The 22,529-nt window shown below is 36.8% G+C and overlaps 1 protein-coding gene across 2 annotated transcripts in view; it reads left to right on the forward strand.

Moving 5' to 3' along the window:
• The window catches only part of EPHA6 (EPH receptor A6), a 930,608-nt gene that overhangs the window by 707,851 nt on the left and 200,228 nt on the right, over window positions 1–22,529 (forward strand). For both annotated transcript variants that reach the window (XM_025376846.1, XM_025376848.1), the window contains one exon: window positions 15,429–15,614. In XM_025376846.1, coding sequence (XP_025232631.1) covers window positions 15,429–15,614 — 186 coding nt within the window. The remainder of the gene's footprint in view (window positions 1–15,428; window positions 15,615–22,529) is intronic.

Raw genomic sequence — 22,529 nt, forward strand, 5'->3', positions numbered from 1 at the left:
ATGATTTTCCTCATAGAGATCTTTTATCTCCTTGGTTAAATTTATACCTAGATATTTTATTTTATACTTTTTAGCTTTTGAAATTACATTTCCTTGTTGATTTTTTTCAGGTAGTTTATTATTGCTATATAGAAACACTGCTGATTTTTGTATATTGATTTTGTATCCTGTAATTTTATTATTTTATTTATCTGATCTAAGAGTTTTTTGATGAAATCTTGGTTGGAGTATTTTTGGATATAAGATTATATCATATGCAAAAAGAGACGATTTCCTTTTTTCCTGTTTGGATGCATTTTTTTTTTTTTTTTTTTTTTTTGAGACAGAGTCTTGCTCTGTTGCCCAGGCTGGAGTGCCCTGGTATGATCTCAGCTCACTGCAAGCTCTGCCCCCCGGTTCACACCATTCTCCTGCCTCAGCCTCCCAAGTAGCTGGGATTACAGGCACCAGCCACCACGCCTGGATAATTTCGTGTATTCTTAGTAGAGACGGGGTTTCACCGTGTTAGCTACGATGGTCTCGATCTCCTAACCTCGTGATCCATCCGCCTCGGCCTCCCAAAGTGCTGGGATTATGGGCGTGAGCTAGCGTGCCCAGCTGAATGCATTTTATTTCTTTCTCTGTCCTGATTACTCTGGCTAAGACTTCTATCACTATGTAGAATTATTCCAGTTCATAGAGAAAAACTTTAAACTTTTCCCCATTCAGTATAATCTTAGATGTAAGTTTCTCACATATGGCCTTTATTATGATGAGATGGTGTCTTCTGAGACTAGTTTGCTGAGAGTTTTTGACCGTAAAGCATTATTCAATCTCCTCAAATGCTTCTTCTATGTCTGTTGAGATGATCATACAGTTTTTGTCCTTACTTCTGTTTATGTGATATATAATGTTTACTAATGTCTGTACATTGAACCATTCTTATATCCCTGAGCTAAATCCCATGTGATCAAGGTGATGTGCTGTAGAATTCCTAGTATTTTATGGATAATTTTTTGCATCTATGTTCGTCACGAATATTGGCCTGTGGCTTTCTGTTTTTATTGCAACCTTATCTGGTTTTGGTATCAGGGTAATGCTGGCCCTGTAGAATGAATTAGGGATGATTTCCTCCGCTTCAATTTTTTGTAATGGTATGGGGAGCATTGGTTTTAGTTCTTTGTAAATGTAGTAGAATTTGAAAGTAAAATAATCTGGTCCTGGGCATTTCTTTGTTGGGAGGCTTTTTATTACTGACTCAATCTCATTCCACATCACTTGGCTGTTCAAGTTTTCTATTTCTTTCTGATTCAGTCTTTGTAGGTTGTATGTATCCACCAAAGTAGCCATTCCTCTAGCTTTCCCAACTTGTTAATGTATAGCTCTTCATTACCGTCTCTGATGATTACTCTCTTTCATATTTCTGCAATATCCATTGTATTGTCTCCTTTTTCACTTCTTCTTCCGTTTATTTGGGTCTTCTCTCTCTCTTTTTTTGTGGTTAGGCTAGCTAGCAGTTTATTGATTTTGTTTACATTTGTTAAAAAAAACTTTTCCTGTCTTGTATCCTTTGTATTTGTAGTCTTTTTTTAATTTAGCCCTGCTCTGATCTTTATTGCATTTTACTTTCTACTGATTTTTGCTATGCTATTGCTTTTCAAGTTCCATGAGGTGTATTGTTAGATTATTTGAAATATTCCTATTTCTTGATGTAGGCATTTATTGCTATAAACCCTTCTTATCAAAATTTTGCCGTGTCTCATAGGTTTTATGTCGTATTTTCACTTTCAATTGTTTCAATAATTTTTTTTGATCTTCTGCTTAATTTCTCCCTTGACCCAATTGCCATTCAGGAGCATGTGGTTTAATTTCCATGTGTTTTTCCAGTTTCAAAAGTTGTTATTATTGATTTTCAGTTTTATTCCTTTGTGATCTGATAAAATACTTGAAAAGATATCAATTCGGTTCAAAATCTGTTGAGCATTGTTTTGTGTCCTAACGTGATATCCTGGATAACTGTCCATATGTTCATGAGAAAAATATGTATTGTGTAGCTGTTGGATGAAATGTTCTATAAATATGTGTTAGGTCCATTTGGTCTAAAGTGCTATTTCAATTCAATGTTTCTTTGTTAATTTTCTGTCTAAGTGATCTAATGCTCAAGCGGTATGTTGAAGTCGCCAATTATTATTGAATTGGAGTCAATCTCTTTCTTCAAATCTAATAATATTTGCTTCATGTATCAGAGTGTTACAGTGTTGGATGCATACATGTATATAATTGTTATATCTTCTTGCTGTACTGATCCATGTATCGTTATAAAATGACTTTCTTTTCTCTTTTTACTGTTCTTGACTTAAATTCTATTTTATCTAAGGGCAAATGCTCCTGCTCACTTTTGGTTTCCATCTGCATAGAATATATTTTTCTATCCGTTTACTTTCAGGCTACATGTGTCTTTACAGATGAGATAGGCTTCTTGTGGGTAGCTTATAGTTGGGTCATGTTTTTTTATCCATTAAGGCAGTCTGTATCATTTAAGTGGAAAGTTTAATTTGTTTACATTCAAAGTTATTATTGAAGTATGAGAGTTTATTCTTGTCACTTTATTCACTGATTCCTGGTTGTTTTGTATATCATTTGCTCTTTTCTTACTCTTGTTATTTAGCATTATGATTTGGTGGTTTTCTGTAGTGGTAATAATTGAGACCTTTCTCTTCTATCAGTGGGTTTTGTACATTCATGTGTTTTTCTGATGGTAGATATCATCCTTTTGTTTCCACGTGTTAGACCTTCCTTAAGTGTTGCTTCTAGGGCCAGTGTAATAGTAATTAATTCCCTCTGCTTTTCTTTCTTTGAGAAAACAATGTATTTCTCCTTAATTTATGAAGGATAACTTTACTAGGTATAGTATCTTTGGCTGCTAGTTTTTTGTTTCAGAATTTTGAATATATCATCCTATTCTATTCTGGCCTGTAAGGCTTCTGCTGGAAATCTGCTGTTAGTATGATGGGATTTCCCTTCTAAGTGACTAGACACTTTTCTCTTGCTGTTTTCAGAATTTCTTCTGCTTTGACTTTTGACAGTTTTACTATAATGTGCCTTGGAGAAGACCCTTTTCATTACATCAATTTGGGGATCTATAAGACTCCCATGTCTGGATGTCTAAAATCTCTTGCTAAACTTGTGGAAGTTAGGTTATTATTTCTTTGCATAGTTTTCTCTCCCTTCAGTATTGTCTTCACCTTCTGAAACTTTAAAAATTTGAATATTTGGTCACTGTATGGTGTCCCATGTGTCACATAGACTTTGTTTATTCTTTTTTATTATTTTATCTTTATTTTTGTCAGACTGGTTTTTGTCAAAAGACCTATATTCAAGTTCTAAAATTCTTCTTGATCTAGTCTATTCTTGAACCTTTTGACTGTATCTTTTTATTTCATTCAATGATTTTTTTTAGTTCCAGGATTTCTGCTTGGTTCTTTTTATCTTTTTATAATATCTGTCTCTTCGATAAATTTCTTTTTCATATCCTGAATTGGTTTTCTGATTTCTTTGTATTACTTATCTGTGTTCTATTGTTTGTGTGTGTGTGTGTGTGTGTGTGTGAGCAACATGGTTGTTTATTTCACCTGGGTGCAGGCGGGCTGAGTCCAAAAAGAGAGTCAGCATGGGGGGTGGGATTATCATTAGTTCTTATAGGTTTGGGGATAGGCGGTGGAGTTAAGAGCAGTGTTTTGGGGGCAGTGGGTGGACCTCACAAAGTACATTCTCAAGGGTGGGGAGAATTACAAAGAAACTTCTCAAGGGTGGGGGAGATTACAAAGTACATTGATCAGTTAGGGTGGGGTAGAAACAAATCACAATGGTGGAATGTCATCAGTTAAGCTGTTTTCACTTCTGTGGATCTTCAGTTGCTTCAGGCCATCTGGATGTATATGTGCAGGTCTCTGGGGATATGATGGCTTAGCTTGGGCTCAGAGGCCTGACACCAATTTAAAATTGGTGAGATGTTCCTTGGGCTGGTTGATCTGAGGACCAGAGGTCATAGGTGGATCTTTCTCATGGAGCAAAGAGCAGGAGGACAGGGAATTGATCTCCCAAGGGAGGTCCCCTGATCTGAGTCACGGCACCAAAATGTCATTGGCATCTGTGTGAAGAGACCACCAAACAGGCTTTGTGTGAGCAACATGGCTGTTTATTTCACCTGGGTGCAGGCAGGCTGAGTCCGAAAAGAGAGTCAGCCCTGTGTCTATTGTGTCTCATTGAGCTTCTTGAATATCATTATTTTTCTCTGATTTTACAAATTTCTTTTTTGTTGGAATTCATTGCTAGAGAATTATTGTGTTCCTTTGGAGGTGTCATATTTCTTTGCTTTTTCGTGTTTCTTTGTCTTTTACATTTATATCTGTGCATCTTGTATAAAAGCCGCTTGTATTAGTTCGTTATCATGCTGCTAATAAAGACATACCTGAGACTGGGCAATTTATAAAGGAAAGTGGTTTAATTGACTCACAGTTCAGCATGACTGGGGAGGCCTCAGGGAACTTACAATTATGGTGGAAGAGGAAGTAAATATATCCTTCTTCGCAAGGCAGCAGGACAGAGAATAATGAGAACTAAGCCAAAAGGTAAACCTCTTATAAAACCATCAGATCTCATGAGAACTTACTCACTATCATGAGAACAGCATGGGGGAAACCGCCCCCATTATTCAATTACCTACCACTGGGTCCCTCCCACGACACATGGGGATTATGGGAACTAAAATTCAAAATGAGATTTCAGTGGAGACAGAGCCAAACCAACATTCAGGCTTCTAGATGGCAAGCTCTGGCCCTGTGGTGGCAGAGTTAGGTTGGGTAGGCTTGTACTCATGTTCCCCCATGGGTCATGACAGTGCACCCAACTTCAGAGGGTTGAGTGATGTGAGTTTAGGTCTCATGCCACTGGATACAAGGGGTTGAAAGCTGAGATGGTCAATATGATCCGAGAAAGTGTAGGATACATAGTGACTACCAAACTGTCTTCTGGGGAGCCTCTTTTTAAAATAAAAAAAAAATAAAAATAAAAAGACAAAGTTTTGCTCTGTCTCCTGGTCTGGAATGCAGTGACATGATCATAGCTCACTGCAGCCTCAAACTCCTGGGCTCAAGCAATCCTCCCACCTCAGCCTTCTGAGTAGCTGGGGCTACATGTACCACTACACCCAGATATTTTTTTGTTTTTAAGATGGTCTTACTGTGTTGCTCAAGCTGGTCTGAACATCCTTGCCTCAAGTGATCCTCCTGCATCAGCCTCTCAATTAACTAGGATTACAGGCAGGAGCCACCATGCCTAGCTGGGAAGTGTTAATTGTTGCTCCAAGATCAAACGTTTTTGTAGTGGAAAGGATGCTGAATTTTGTCAAATGCTTTTTCTGTATCTATTGAGATGATGATGGTTTCTGTTTCTTTATTCAGTTAATATGGTGTGTCACATTTATTCATTTTGGTAAGTTGAACCATCTTTTCATCCCGGGGAGAAATTCCACTTGACCATGGTGACTGACTATTTTTGTGAGCTGTTGAATCTCATTTGCTAGTATTTTGTTGAGTGTTTTTGCATCTACCCTCATCAAGGATATTGGCTTGTAGTTTTGTTTTCTTATATTGTTATTGCCTGACTTCAGTATCAGGGTAATGCTGGCCTTGGGTGAGATTTTTAAAAACATTGGTATTTATTTCTTATTTAAATATTAGATCAAATTCTGCTGTGAAGTAATGAAGTCTGGGCTTTTCTTTGATGGGAGATTTTTTAGTATTGATTCAGTTTTATTCTTTGTCTGTTCAAATTTTCTTTTATTTTTCTTAACTTTGTCCTGGTAGAGTCCATGTTTCTAGGAATTTGTCAATTTCTTCTAAATTATCCAATTTATGAGCATAAAGTTGTTCATAGTATTCACTTATGATCCTTTGTGTTTCTGTGGTATCTGTTGGAATATCTCCTCTTTCATTTGTGATTTATTTGAGTCTTATCTATTTCCTTAGTTGGTCTGGTCTGGCAAAGGGTTTGTAAATTTTCCTTATCTTTTCAAAAGAAAACGTATTTAGTTGATCTTTTCTATTCTTTCTAATCTCTATTTTATTTACTTCTATTCTGATCTGTATTATTTCCTTCCTTCTGCTAACTTCATGCTTCGTTTGTTCTTCCTTTTCTAGTTTCTTGAGATAACATTAAGTTGCTTACTTAAGAACTTTTCTCTTTTGTAATGCAGGCATTTATTGCTATAAACTTGCCTCTTAGAACTGCCTTTGGTGCATCCCATAAGTTTAGTATATTATATTTTCATTTTCATTTTTACTTGTCCGGGGATATTTTTAACTTTCATTTTTAATTTCTTCCTTGATCCATTGGTTGTACAGGAGTGTAATGTTTAATCTCCATATATTTGTGAATTTTCCAGAAATTCTCCTTTATTAATTTCTATTTTAATTCCATATGGTCAGAAAAAATACTTGATATGATTTCAGCCTTCTTAAATTTATTAAGACTTATTTTGTGGCCTATCATCTATCCTGCAGAATGTTCTGTGTGCACTTGAGAAAAATCAGTATAATGATGCTGTTGGATGAAACGTTCTGTATATAACTGTTAGGTCCATTTGGGGTAAAGGGTTGTTGAAGTCTGTTCTTTCTCTACTGATTTCTTGTCTGAATGAACTATCCATTGTTGAAAGTGCAGTATTTAAGTCCCATATCATTACTGTATTATAGGCTATCTCTTCAGATTTATTAATGTTTGTTTTATATAAGGTGCTCCAATGTTAGATGCATATATATTTTAAATGCTTATCTTTTTAATGAACTGACCCCTTTGTTACTACATAATGACCTGCTTTTTCTCTTTTTCCCAATTTTGATGAAAAGGAGGTCATTCTAATATAACAATTATATAAGCATAATCACTCCTACTATGTATTGATCTAAACTAATACAAGCATAATCATTCCCATGCTCTATTGGTTACCATCTGCTTCTCATTCCATAGCTTTGCTATTAGTCTGTGTGTGTCCCTAAAGCTAAAATAAGACTTTTGGAGGCAAAATATTGGTGGATCTTGTTTTTAAATCTATGTATACACTCCTTTAACTGTAGAATATAATCTCTTTACATTTAAAATTATTGTGGATAGATATGGGCTTACTATAGGCATTTTGTTAATTTTTTACTGTTTTATAGTTATTTTGTGTCTTTCTTCGGATCTTACAGTCTTTCTTTGTGATTTGTGTATTTTTGTAGTAATATGCTTTGAATCCTTTCTCTTCATATTTTGTGTATCTGCCAGAGGTTTTTCCTTATAGTTATCATGAGGCTTACATAAAACATCTTAAAGTATTCTAATTTAAGCTGAAAGTACTTTAACTACAATTGCATACAAAGACTCTATGCTTATATTTCTACTCCCTCACACATTTTATGCTATTGATGCAATACTTTATAACTTTATATCTATTTATATTGTGTACGCTAACCTGTCATTTATAGCTATAATTGTTTAAATACATTTGTCTTTTAACTATTATATTAATGAGTGATTTACATAACACCTTTACAGTTTTGGTATATTCTTAATTTGAGTATATATTTACCTTTACTAGTAAGCTATATACTTTCATATGTTTTTATATTTTACTTATTTTCCTTTTATTTCAACTCAAAGAATTCCCTTAAGCATTTCTTGTAAGGCCAGTCCCATGATGATGGATTTCCTCAGCTTTTGTTTGTCTTAGAATGTCTTGATCTCATTTTTCATTTCTGAAGGACTGTGTTGCTGGGTGTAGTATGTTTTGTTAAAATTTTTTAGTGCTTTCAAAATGTCATGCCACTCCCTCCTGCTTGCAAGTTTTCTGTTGAGAAGTCATGTATAGTCCTATGGGAGATCCTTTTTATGTGATAAGTTTCTTCTCTTTTGCTGCCGTAAAGCTTCTTTGTTTTTGACTTTAATCATTTGGTTATAATGTTAAAGTCAGAAACAAAGAAGCTTTAAGGCAGCAAGAATATTGAGTTTATCTCTACTGAGTTTATCTTTCTTGGGGTCCTTTGAGGTTCCTGAATCTGTATGTTCATATCCCTTCCGAGATTTGGGATTTTTTCAAACAGTATTTCTTTAAATAAGCTTTCTATCTTTTTGTCTCTTTTCTCCTTTGGATAGTCTCATAAATTTTATATTTGTACGTTTGATGGTGTCTCATATGTCCCTACACTTTCTTCACTCATTTTTTGTCTTTTTTAAATTCCTCTAATTAGCTAATTTCAACTAATCTTTCTTCAAATTCACAATTTCTAATTTTTTGCATGATTGCATCAGCTATTCAAACTGTTGAGTTTTTCAGTTCTGCCATTGTATCCTTCAGCACTAGGATTTCTGTTTGGTTCTTTTCTGCAGTTTCTATTTTTTATCAAACTTCTATTTCACTCGTGCATTGTTTTCCTTACTTCTTTTAGATGTCTGTCTGTATTTATTGAATTTCTTTGAGTTTCTTTAAGATGAGCATTTTGAATCCTTTTTCCAGTAATTTGTACATCTCTATTTTGATGGGGTTGGTTAGTAAAACTTTAGTTATTTTGATGGTGTCATGTTTGCTTCATTCTTTGTTATTCATGTAGGTTTGCATTTCTGTCTGCATTTGAAGGAGCTAACTCCTCTTTCACTCTTAACAGAACAGATTTGACGAATTAAAATTTTCTCCTAATAAGTCTGCAGGCTGATGAGATTACCTCTGGGCTCATGATTGAGTGGCATCGGATGCAGGTCTTGTGCCTGATATTGGGTCTACAGTGGAAACTGCAGTTGGCAGGGTTGTTACCAGAGTCTCTAGTTGGTGTGGGTCCCATCTGGTTTCTCGGCAGACTGGACTGTCTCCAGGATCTTGATCTTTGGGTCTGGCTTCCAGATGATGAAGGTCTGCTTCCGGATTCACAGATTGCAGGTCTTTTACCATGTGCAATGATAGATATGGCTTCCACTGGGTCTCTGGGAGGACTCCTGTTGGATAACCTAAATTAGTACCTGACCTGGCCATACTGTACAAGTTGGCTGAGATGGGCTTAAGTTGAGACACAAGATTGTTTCAGGATATAAAACCAAAGCTGGCATCTTTAGCCCTATCTCTGGGGTCATGAACAGGTATGTGTACAGTGGTTTCCTGGGTGAGCAAGCTTGCTTTCAGACTGCAGTTCAAAAAGGTGGGGGCCAATTTATAGGGCCATGTAAAGATCCACAATGGGACAGAGGTGAGGGATTCAGCCTGAATGGGCACTGTGGGACATGCCTTCTTGTGAGTGCCCAAGCAGGCCAAGCTTCTCTCAGTCTGAAGACAAAAGGGGTCTGGACCTAAATCCAGTGCCATTTGAGGATCCACTGTGGAACAGGGGTTGGCAAAGCCTGTCAGGCATGTCTCCTGGTGGGATTCCAGCTGGACAGAATTGCTTCAAGACCATAGCTGGGAGGGACTGAAACTAATCTTCAGGACTATTTTTAAATCTGCTATGGAACTGATGTTGGCAAGCCTGACCGAGTGGCAGTAGGGGGTGAGAACCCCAGCAGATCCCTGTGTGGTCAGGATTGCTCATAGACTGCATCTGAGAGGGGCTAGAGCTGAGATTCAGGGACCAGTTTGGGTCCCCTATGGGATGAAGGCCAGTAAGCCTGTCCAAGAGCATCTCTAGCAGTTCCTTGAATGTTGGAATAACTTCAGGGCTGTGACAGGTCTGGTGCCTAGAAAGGGTCCCTTCAGGATCTGTTATGGGATGGAGGTTGTCAAGACCATAAGCACTGATGGGCTAGTCACCCTGTGCCATTGAGATTGTTTCCAAACTGCAGTTAAGAGCGGCTAGAATCAAGATTCAGGACCCCTTCAGGACCTGCTGTGGGATGGAGGCTGACAATCTTTAGTGGCACAGATGGATGAGTCTACCGGCAGTTCTTATTATGGATGGAATTACTCCCAGGCTATGGCAGAGAGGGGCGAGAGCTGAGATAGCGCCCCTTCATGATCTGCTGTGGGACAGAGGCTGCAAGCCTGTCCTGGTGGTATAGATGGGTGAGTCTCCCTCTAGGTCCCTGTGTGAGAAGCACTAGGCTAGAATTACAAGTAAAGGGGGCTGGAGCCAAGTTAGAGGATAGCTTTTGGGTTCACGGACAAAACTGATGGCAACAAGCAGATGGGTCTATCTGTGAAGCATTAATGAGCATGATTCCTCCTAGCCCTTTGGTGGATGCTTTTGGAAGCAGGCTCGAGGACAAACGGGGCTGTAACTAAGCCCTTTGGAAAATGGGGTTATTTATGGGTCTGAAGCTGGGTCTACCATTGTTGGGTCGGTCACCTAGGTGCAGTTCTGTACCCTGAAAACAACAATCCTAGATCTTGGACTCCGCTGGGGTTTCACAACCTCATAAACCAATCCAAGGGCTCCCACAAAAAAATTTTTGGTCATGAATGGGTGCAGAATTATGTTTTTTGTGTGGGGTAATACAAGCGGGTGACCACCTATTCTGCCATCTTATCTCATCCCCTAGATATCTGTTTTAATCCTATTTACCCTGTTTGTGAGGGAAGGATTTCATACTTCAAGAGATACCTATGGAGACAGTCAAACACACAGACCCTACATTGGACATATGAGATTGATGCATATTTATTAATCATACACACTTACAGCCCAGAGGAGGGAGACACCACACACCATACAGGACCACATAGGGGCTGCATTCGGGGGAAAAAGTGAACAACCATGGGTATGGGATGCAGGTTTGGTAATATCAAGAGGGTAGAGTACTCGTTGGTACTCAGGAGGATGTGATTGGCTTGTTTGAATAACTCCACAGGCTGGCATGGAACTGAAACTTCTCAGTAGCAGGAAGAACTTGACCTGATCTATTTGATAAGGCAGGTTCTTTGGCTAGGAAACCTTATTTGCAGGAGCAGAGTAGGGAAGAATCTTTACTTTAGGGCTTTTTATACCCCTTTCAGATGCCCTCAGCTATGACAGAAGCCAATAATATTGGGCCTTAATCTTAGGACTTGCACCATAGGATATTAATGAATCTTAGCTATAGGAAGGGAAAGAAAGATATGAAAATAAAGCTATAATTGGTTTCTTAAAAGTTGCACTTATTTTCAACAAGAGACAGGATTTCTGGTATTTTCACGTGGCACAATGACCTTGCCTTTGTCTGTACTTAGACAAAATTATTAAGTGGCCCTACTTTGTCTCATTTTATCATGGTCTCAAAGTAGCCTGAGGTTGGTATTATTTCCAGTAGGGGAATAAAATGGCATAGCTCTGAGAGCTGGGCCAACTTCCAAATCTCAGAGGCTGCTATTTTTTTTTTCTTTTCTTTTCTTTTTACAGTTAAAAGGGCCTGCTGGTGCTGGGAGGCTAAATTAGATGGGTTGGTCAAGGAAAGTTTTCAGAAAGAGGGATATCAAAGCTCAGCCTTTACCACTAATAAGGAGTCATCCACACAGAGAAGAACTCAGGAGAGTAGAGACAGGAGAGGAAGGGAGACAACCTGTGGGAGAGCATTCCTGTCTGAGGGAAACAGCAAGTATGAGCAAAGAAACATTTCATCACACCCAAGAGATGTGAGAAAAACCATCGGGAGCGTGGCTCTTTGCTTCAGTGCTCTCTAGGGGTTGGATATGGGGGAAGTATCAGAATCTCAGAGCATGGGAAGTAAACTTTTGGAAAGCCTCGAAGTGATCCTGATACAGTGGTCCTCCCAGACAGATTGTCCCTCACTGCCTGTACCCTTCCCTCACAGATTTAGTTCAATTATATAGACCTTCTATGAAAAACCCAATACTAATTGATACTTTAATATGACCCTGTTTAACATACAACAAAATTGCTTGTCCAGGAATGTTTTACCAACATCCAGGGAGATAGATGGGGTTGTTACCTAGTAAATGTGCTTTCAGTGGCAGAAGATCAATTATCCTAGATATAATTTTGTTTTTTCTCTGGAAACTAGACTGTAGTGATTTTTCTAGACCATCTAAAATATATTTGAGCAGAGTCTGCATTTCCATTTAATAATGAAGCATTCCTAGGATATGATTTTTATCATTCCAACCATCTGTTCATATCCAGTTCATGCATTTGAACACTATTACAATAGTTGGGTTGAAGACACCATTGCTACTAATTGGGAATTTAACATACCAACACAGGAAAATATTGACTATCATAAACAGCTCAGTCAGCAGAGAATAATGGTTACAAGCATGGACTCTGAAGCCAGACAGCCTAGGTTCAAATGACAACACTACCACTTTCTAGTTGTATCCCTGTTGGGTACATTACTTAGCTTACGTGCCTCAATTTTCTCACCAACAAATTGGGATAATACTAGTACCTACCTCAAAGGTTTATTGGGAATAATAAAATATGTAGTAATTTCTTAGACTTGGCACAGGATAACACTATGTAAGACCTAGCTTTGTAATGATGATTACAACTGTGTATTGGAAAAGACAAAAAAAAAGTAATTAATACCATATTCCGATAGTTGATGAGTTAATTATGTAATAACCAGTATATGTAAATGTTCACAGATCTTATTGAGGAATAATTTCTATCACTTATCGTTCTATACAGGGCCTTTCCTCTTGCTACAATGTCAATCACATAATAAATCAGTTTTTAGCAAAATCTGAGACTACGCATTTAATTTAAAATATTTTTTTCCTGTCTGCCTGATATGTCTGATTCATTCAAGCCTACTGTAGATAACAGTTTTAACACATCCTGTTGCTGAGCTTTTTGGACTTTGCCTAAAGAATACACTAAGAGTCTCAGATCTTTAATTGAGGCAACCGTATTTAGTACCACTGAAATAAGTGTGATAACAGCTTGATCACGCAAAGCTTGACATGAAGAAAACACCTGCCTGGTGTTAATAAGATACATGAATTTCAGACAACAGAAAACCAAAGAAAATTACCACTTTGTCTGTCTTGATAAAATACCAACTGAGTTCTCATTCCTTTCATGATATTCAGAAGTTTATTTGAATTTCTGTGAAATGTGAACAGAAAAATAACATGGATTATGGGCTCATGGCGGGTGAGGGGTTTTAAAATATTGCTGAATTTTTATACATACTATCAGATTTACTAAGACAAAATAAAAGAAAAAATAAGGAAAAAATAACCATTTGTTTTGTTCTGGATATTCATTAGAACAAACCAGAGTGATCTGAGGATGAATTTCAAGTATCTGAATAGGCCTGGATATATTGAACATAAGTGTAAACACACATACCCACTTCTTCTCTTAAGGTTCAGGTCTCAATAGAAATACGTTGACTGTTCCTATCAATTGGCACTTTTATGCATAAGAGAAAATCTTTTACTTTCACAAACCTACTTTAGTTGTTTAAGAAAAGGAAAAATCTTAATAATAATAGTAATACAACAGTCATTAAAGGAATAACTTAGTGCAGATACCATCTTCTGATAATCACCCCTCAGAGTCTTGATTCTAGGCTGTGACATTATCAGAGTTTGCACTGGTCACCAAACAGCTTTGACATGGTATTACCTAAATCATTGCATTATTACAAGCAGAACTGAAAAACTACAACTTCTTTTTTTCGGTGAAGTAAGGAAATTCATCCTCCAACAAGTTGAGAGCATCATTAAGAAAAAAAAAATGATTATTCGTGTGTTTGTTGCCAAATGTATACAAGATTTATAAAACCCCAATATCGTATGCACTGAATTGTCAGTAGTTTTTGTTTGTTTGATGCTTTGGTTGTTTGTTTAGCATACACAGAATAAATTATCTTGTTAGACTGCTTTCTATTTCTAATGAACATGTGTACATATAATTTTTTGGAAGCAAAGTTAATGCCTTTTTTCCCTCCTAGTTATTTATTTTACCTAAAAAATTTTAGTACCTATACCAAAAGGTAGTTAATATTCATGCATAGTCAGCATTTAGTTGACTGTGATAAATTGTCAAAAGAAAGAATAATTGAAATCTATTATACTGCAAAATCTAATTCAATACACTATGCTTAAACTTATATTGTGTCTTAAAGTTGGCCATAACTGCTAATAGACCAACTGAAGATATTTTCATTTTAATTTATTTCATCCTTCCAAAGATTTTGATAACTTTAAACACTGTGTGAATAGTACTTTACAGTTTGTAAGCACTTTGACATAAATTGTCACTTTTGATCTTCCCACTATCCTTATGGGAATGAGAGATTATAGAATTATGAAAGATTTTATTATTCTCACTTTATATATTAATAAATTGGAAATCAATCATCATGTTTTTAAGGAAATGCAGGTAATCAGCTTTAGAAAAATTAAAAGTCTAGAATTTCAAAGTTTGTGGAATGTATTACATTGCACTGAGAAAACCATTACCTTTTGTCCACAATAACCCATCCTGTCTCCTTGCTGCCCTGTGTCCATGTCATTCTCTCTACTGTTTCTGGAACTCTGAATGTTTTTCTTCACTTCTCTTCCCTGCTTTACATACCCTGTCTTAAAATGTCCCTGCTTCTCTCAAATATCTAAATCCTGCTCATCTCTCAAGGTCTAGCATAAGTTCCATCCCCTCCAGGAAGTCTTCCAGTCCCCACTGTTCTTACTTAACAATTATAGCATTTACAGGAATTTATTAAGTTCTTAAGTGTTTCATATATGTTCATCTAAATTCTCCTACCAGATTATAAGCACCTGAGAGCAGAGACCAAGTCTTATACTTCTTTGAAACTCACAACATTCTAGCACTGCATATAGATATAATAAATGCTTGCTAAATATTTGGTTATTGTTTAATTACCCAATGGAGACAATGCTGAAACACATCTCATCTTCTTTATCTGCATTTCCATCCCTGTGGCTTGTAATTTAGCCTGTATAATCACTTACTATGGTAGAGTTCAGTGTGGGTTTTTTCAATATGTTCATACATCGATTGACCCTAACATTAATTTCTAACTGTCAATGACGTCCAGTCATATGACCTAGGGGATCAAATTAACTATACATGCCTGATGGATTCCCTGAATAGAGTAAACATTTGGGTCATATATCAGCATTGAGAACAGGAACAGGAGACATTATGCTGTGATTGCGTTTCTATAGAATTGTATTAGCATTACCCGTTCTGCTAGTCATAATTTCTCAGCAGATCAGGGATATCTATCAATAGTATTTCCTGTGATATAGCATATGAAAATGCATTCCATTATTCATTGGAAGTGTTGCTGATCAAGCATATTATCCTTATAAACTTACTTTTTAAGAAAGAAATGTTTATGTGAAAATAACATACTTAAGAGTCATTATGTGAAAAAAGGATGTCACTCTATGACAGTTCGACTCTCTGAAATGTAAGTGTTTGGTTTAATCAAATAACTGCTTTCATTCATATTTTAAGGTGAATTTGGAGAAGTCTGTAGTGGGCGTTTGAAGACACCAGGGAAAAGAGAGATCCCAGTTGCCATTAAAACTTTGAAGGGTGGCCACATGGATCGGCAAAGAAGAGATTTTCTAAGAGAAGCTAGTATCATGGGCCAGTTTGACCATCCAAATATCATTCGTCTAGAAGGCGTTGTCACAAAAAGTAAGTTACTGAGTTTCTTCATTACTTCTTTCACACACCTATCTCAGTTTTTTTAAGAAAAGGAAAAATCTTAATAATAATAATACCACAGTCATTAAAGGAATAACTTAGTTCAGATATCATCACCGCCTCAGAATCTTGATCCTAGGCTGTGACATTATCAGAGTTTGCATTGGTCACCAGATAGCTTTGACATGGTATTACCTGAAAATCATTGCTAACATAACTTGAAGTAATGAATCAAGAGTAAAGGGTTATTATTATTTTTTTTGATTAACAGAACAAACACTTTCAGTGTTTTGGGTCATTAAGGTAAAATATTTCTGTTTAGAAATAAATGTCATATGCAGATATAAAATGCTTTACCTGGAGTAAAACTTATAAACAAAAATTCTGCAATTCTGCATGGAACCTATATAAATGGCATTACAAGTAAATTATTATAATTTATATAAAATGAATAAATTTTACAATTCCTCAAGTAAAAATTCTTCTTTCACAGAAATAACAGAACAAAGTTTATTCCTTTGAAAGGAAATGTTTAGGCCGGGCGCGGTGGCTCAAGCCTGTAATCCCAGCACTTTGGGAGGCCGAGACGGGCGGATCACGAGGTCAGGAGATCGAGACCATCCTGGCTAACACGGTGAAACCCCGTCTCTACTAAAAAAATACAAAAAACTAGCCGGGCGTGGTGGCGGGCGCCTGTAGTCCCAACTACTCGGGAGGCTGAGGCAGGAGAATGGCGTGAACCCGGGAGGCGGAGCTTGCAGTGAGCTGAGATCCGGCCACTGCACTCCAGCCTGGGCGGCAGAGCGAGACTCCATCTCAAAAAAAAAAAAAAAAAAAAGAAAGAAAGGAAATGTTTTTAAAAATCCAAAATTAGCAATATACTCTAAGAAATAGATTGCTATATATTCACTTTCATTTGCATAATGATAGGGCATAAAATATGACAATATTTCTCATTACTTTATTCACTAAGAATTATAACATATAAAATCCAATACAGATTTGGCCTTTTAGAAATAACTCCAATCCTTGAGAGAGGCATTTTTCTTTCATAAAACTAACATTTACTTTAAAATCATTTAAATAAAATTGAAACTTTATGTCATATTTGGAAGCAGAAAAGTATACAAGCTTACAAAAGAGATGTAATTGACTTTGTGTCTGAAACTCCTAAGTCCTCCTCACAAGGCGTTGTCCAACATGCTACCCAAAATGAATACATTACGGACAGCTACAAAAGTTTAGAAGACAGAAAAGAATGCTTCTGATGACAGATGTTGCAGCAGACTATGACTTTAGTGGCCTTCCTGGGGCCTTTCAGTGTTCATGTCGTTGTATAGTTTTTTCCCACATTGATTCTGGGCTTTTCTATGTAACAAACCTTGGCCAATGCGACATTAGCAAGTATGATGAAAGTGAAGGCATCTTATATGTTTGTACGTTGGAGCTTGTCCTCTTGCAACACTCTTTTCTGGAACCCAGTCTCTATGCCTACTGAAGGCAATCCATAAGATGAGGCCACATGCAGTACTGCAAAGAAGAGAACTGAGGTGATCCAGCCGATATCCACATCTGAACTCCAAGCAGAATGTCAGCACTGAATGCAGCCTTGTGAGTGAACCATCTCAGGTGTTACACCTCCACCACCACTGCTATTAGATAGCTGTAGCTGTGGTCAACATCTTGTGCAGGAAAGGAATCATGCACCTCCGTCACAGCAACCCATAAATCATAAAAGATGATTAAATGGTTGTTGTTTTAAACCACTGAGTTTCCGATGGCTTGTTGCACAGCAACAGATAACCAAACAGATGGACCTCAGTTAGAATTCTGCTCCTGCCACCTAAGAATTATGCAGCTGTGGGTAAATTATTTAACATCTCTATCCTTTACTTCCATATCTGTAAAATGGGATAGGAATGCTGTAAGAATTAAATTTGTCAATGTGTAATACATTTAGCACCCTTTGTGCGTCATTGTAAACCACATTGAATGACATTCTTTATTGGGACTATATGTGCTAGCACTTTATACCTATATGTTACCATTTCATTCTCACAGCAACCCTGATACCATTATCTACATTTTAGGGATGAGAAACGAAGCCCCAGGCAGGTTAACTAACCCACATAAGGTTAAACTACAATATGTGGCATGACTGGTGTTCAAAATGAAGTCTGTCTCACTTTAAAACCCACCTTTTTTTTTTTTGCTTTTTTTTTTTTTTTTTTTTGCTTTTGCTATATCCCTTTGAATGGGTTTTATACTTTATCTTATTTGAATTGAACAACATTAAATAAATAACAATTCAAATTAAATAACATAATTCTGCCTTTCAAAATAGGAAAAAAATATTGGGGTAGAGTGATGTCAATTGCCCCTAAAATATAAAATTTGGAAAGAGCCAGCTATGCCATAATACCTGGTAAAGATTATGACCTAAAAGACAGAAACAGAGAGACAGAGAGAAGAAATAGATGTTAATTATTTCTTTCGTATTTTCTGACTTCCTTGTTATTAATTTAACATGAACATTTCAAGTTATTCCTTCTGTATTATATATCTCTGGCAGGCAAAAGATAATTTTAAAGTTGGCTTATGAACCTTTGCAGAGCATTTTAAATCACAATTTAAGCATGATGTTGAAGTCCTCTGATGTGTGTTTATGCATGAAACATCTGGAAATGTGTGTCCAACAATAAATTAAAAGGTTTTAAAAGTGTCATATCTTTATTTTCTTACTTTAATAAATCAAACTATGCCTTTTTCCTGTATTCCTATGTGCTTTATTCACATATTCTTATATGTGAATTACACATCTATCCTTTCTCAATCACACATGCACACACACACACATATGAAAAGCATAAAAAGATGTATATCCATGTGAAATAGTGGGAATCGTTTATCCTACATCAACTAAATATGTTTGATAAGATATTCTGTGGTACTTGCCTGCCAGTTTGAAATTGTTTATTTCACATAAGTATCCAACTAACAAAAGATTTCTTTACAACTCTAAGAATCTCATCTAGAAATGAGACCAGCGACCTCCACTTAGCCACATTTGTATGATCTACAAGTCAAGGTTTTTGTTCCATTTCTTAAAAAAAAAAATAAAAATCTCATCTCTATTATAGGAAAACTGATTGAGAAAGGATAGATTCGGTATACTGTTGAGTGGCAATCACCATTATAGCATTAACTTGTTAGAGTGAGCCCCATATAGGGTGGTGTGGAGCTACCAAGGTGGGTGGTAGAGATGGAGAAAGGAATAATCCTCATAAAGATAAATGGGCAGGTTAATATTGTTATCATCTGGACTCAAGTGCTGTGGGACTGTTAGAAGAAAGCCAATAAATAAATGAGTGCCTCATTCCCATAAATTCATGGTAACTGTTCCAAGATTACCCTTAAGTAGCTAAGAGATAGCTAACAATTAATGCTCCCAAAGGACTACCCATTGCATAAAAGATAATACTGATGAAGATAAAGATGCAGTATAGGCTTATAAGGGCATATTTGTAGAGTATCCTGGGATTCTGAGAAATAAATTCATAGACTCTCAGTTGAAAGTAACTCAAAATCTAGATCAAAATCTTCATCAGATTCTTTTATAAATTCTTTATATGCATATTTTTTATCTCATATAGGATTTATCTCTGAGAGATAAGTGTTACAAAGTTCTTGGGAAAACTTTGGCTGTCTTTCATATTTGAGCGTTATTTTAAACTTGAAAATTAAATTATTAAAAGCTGTATTATACAAAAAGTGTGTCTGATAAGAGTTGAACCTATTTATTTGATATGCATCACAATTTCATTAACCTGTTAAGATACAAGTGATATAAAAAGAGATTAATTGACGTATAACCGTATGCTTAGTACATACTTTTTCTCCAAGAAGCAAATAGAAGCCATAAGTTAGAGAACAGACTTGTAGCCATTAGTAGCACAGATAATAGCAATTTGTAACAGATAACATATACATCAGTGTCATTAACTATATAACCAACAGAGAAAGAGCTATGGTTCTAAAAAAAGACAAGAATTGTGGTTTGATGATGAAGAAATACTGTGCAGTAACCACACATCAGAATACTGGGCCCTGCAGTTTGAATTTATGATGATGGAAGAACCAAAAAAAGAAGAAATGAAGTGCCTACCTCCCAGATTAGAGAGCAACAACTAAATTTAGATATGCCAACTGTATCTAAAATAAACTCTAAATCCAGTAAAGAGCAATAGAAACCAATCAGGGTAGCAAACAAATTCCCAAACATAATTTCATTTCATAAAAGTATTCCCTAAATATTCCATGAGACAGTATTGAAGTTCTAACAGAAAGTGCTGCTCTTGCTCAAAACCCCCTTTAAATACTCGAGAATACTGTGGGTTCCTTCTGGAGAGGCATAGTGGGTGAACATGGGATCTGGGCAAGAGAGCAGATTCAAGCCAGCCAAATACATTTTAGTACTTGCACAAAAACTGCTTCTCTGGTTCCAGAATTTTGTTCTGCTTGTTAAGTAATAGACATTCCCCAAAATTTCTACTACTGTATTACTGTATTACTGTATTAGCTATGACATCTGCTGTTCTACCTGCTTATATTTGGGCCAGTCACATAACCACTTTGGGCCTTAATTTTCATCGCCACACACACAAAAAATTGAAAAGTGCAAATTAGGCTAGAAGACAATAAAGGTCACATCTACCTTTAATATTTTGTTATTCCATTTTTTTTGTTTGTTTGTTTTATTTTGTTTTGTTTTGAGACGGAGTCTCGCGCTGTCGCCCAGGCTGGAGTGAGTGGCGCGATCTCAGCTCACTGCAAGCTCCGCCTCCCGGGTTCCCGCCATTCTCCTGCCTCAGCCTCCCGAGTAGCTGGGACTACAGGTGCCGCCAACCAGGCCTGGCTAGTTTTTTGCATTTTTAGTAGAGACGGCGTTTCACCATGTTAGCCAGGATGATCTCGATCTCCTGACTTCGTGATCTGCCTGCCTCAGCCTCCCAAAGTGCTGGAAATACAGGCGTGAGCCACCGCGCCCGGCTCCTTTTTGTTTTCAAAAGAAGAGTTATGACATGTTGGTGAGGAAAAGTTGTGCCAGTGATAACTTATCACTCCACCTCCAACTTTATTATAACTTCAGGTGCATATTGATGATCCAATAAGGAAATAGAAAAGTTCAAGCAAAGAAAAAAAAGTGTCTTCAATAAAGTTTTCAACTTATAATTTGTAAAGTAGAAAAGTTATAGGTAAAATTTTTCTGGAGGTAAAATCAAGGTGGGGATATGTGTAATATACATTGTATGGGGTAAAATATTCTGTATGTCTGATTTTACTAATACACATTAGGTTTTTTACCTCTGAGGTTCAGCTCCTCTGCTAATTAAGGTAGGTTAAGAGTTTATTGGTTTTTGTTCTTAGCCTCAAACCCAAGAATCATTTACTGAGTATGACCAGGTATTAGGCCCTATTGCTGATTAAAACCTAGTGATAGAGGAAAGAAGGCTCAGTGCTCTTGAGAAGCTCATTTGTTGGTGCCAGTCCACTGGGAGCAACAAATAAGTATGTCATTATTCCCCAAGATGGTGTGGCATGTGCTGGTTTGGCTATAATTATTCAATAATTTTTTAATTTATTCATTCAGCAAATATTAATTTGTGTCCATTTTTCTAGTCATCTTTTTTTCTTTTTTCTTTTTTCTTTTTTTTTTTTTTTTGAGGCAGAGTTTCACTCTGTCACCCAGGTTGGAGTACAGTGGCATGATCTTGACTCACTGCAACCTCTACCTCCCAGGTTCAAGTGATTATCCTGCCTCAACCTCCCAAGTAGCTGGGATCACAGGTGCACGCCACCAAGTCCAGCTAATTTTTGTATTTTTAGTAGAAACGGAGTTTCACCATGTTGGCCAGGCTGATCTCGAACTCCTCACCTCAAGTGATCTGCCCACCTCAGCTTCCCAAAGTGCTAGGATTACAGACGTGAGACACAGCGCCTGGCCTCTAGTCACTGTTAATACAGTAATGAAAAAAGAGCTATCTGCTACAGGAGACAAAAAGAAATCTAAATATTTAAATATAACTTTAGATAAAGAGCAAAAACCTGAAAGCAAGGAGGAAGCAAACCATGCCTAGGTGTGATAGAAGAGTATTTTAGAAAGAGGAAACCGCTAGTTCTATATTTTTATTTTAAGAAAGAATTTGGCATGTTAGAGGAGCCCAGAAAAAGAGTGGAGCAAAGTAATAATACTGTGGATTACAGAGTGAAAGGAGAAACTAGAGGCAGACAAAACATAAGGAGGCTAGTGTAGTAATCCAAGTAAAAAATAAAGAGAAAATAGAGTAAAGAAATCAAGAGAAAAAGGGATAGATTCTAGACCTATTTCTTAGGTTAAATTAAGACACTTTAGTGACTGCTTGATTGTATAAGGGGAATGAGGACGATGAGACTGTTTCAGATGACTTCCAATTAAATTGTGTTGATTCCTTAAATCCCAAATGTTTAGCATTTGTCAGTTAATCATTCATCTAAGTAATATTTATGAACTGCCTAGCTACTACATACTGGGCACTTTCTTCTTCTTCTTCTTCTTCTTCTTCTTCTTCTTTTTTTTTTTTTTTTTTTTTTTTTGAGACAGAGCCTCCCTCTGTTGCCCAGACTGGAGTAGATCTGGGCTCACTGAAACCTCTGCCTCCCAGGTTCAAGCGATTCTCCTGCTGCAGCCTCCTGAGCAGCTGGAACTACAGGCACATACCACCATGCCTGGCTAATTATTGTATTGTTAGTAGAGATGGGGTTTTGCCGTACTGGCCAGACTGGTCTCAAACTCCTGACCTCAAGTGATCCACCTGTCTTGGCCACCTGAGGTGCTGGGATTACAGCCACCAAACCTACTGTTCTGGG

This window comes from Theropithecus gelada, chromosome 2, assembly GCF_003255815.1.
Source record: "Theropithecus gelada isolate Dixy chromosome 2, Tgel_1.0, whole genome shotgun sequence".
NCBI lineage: Eukaryota > Metazoa > Chordata > Mammalia > Primates > Cercopithecidae > Theropithecus > Theropithecus gelada.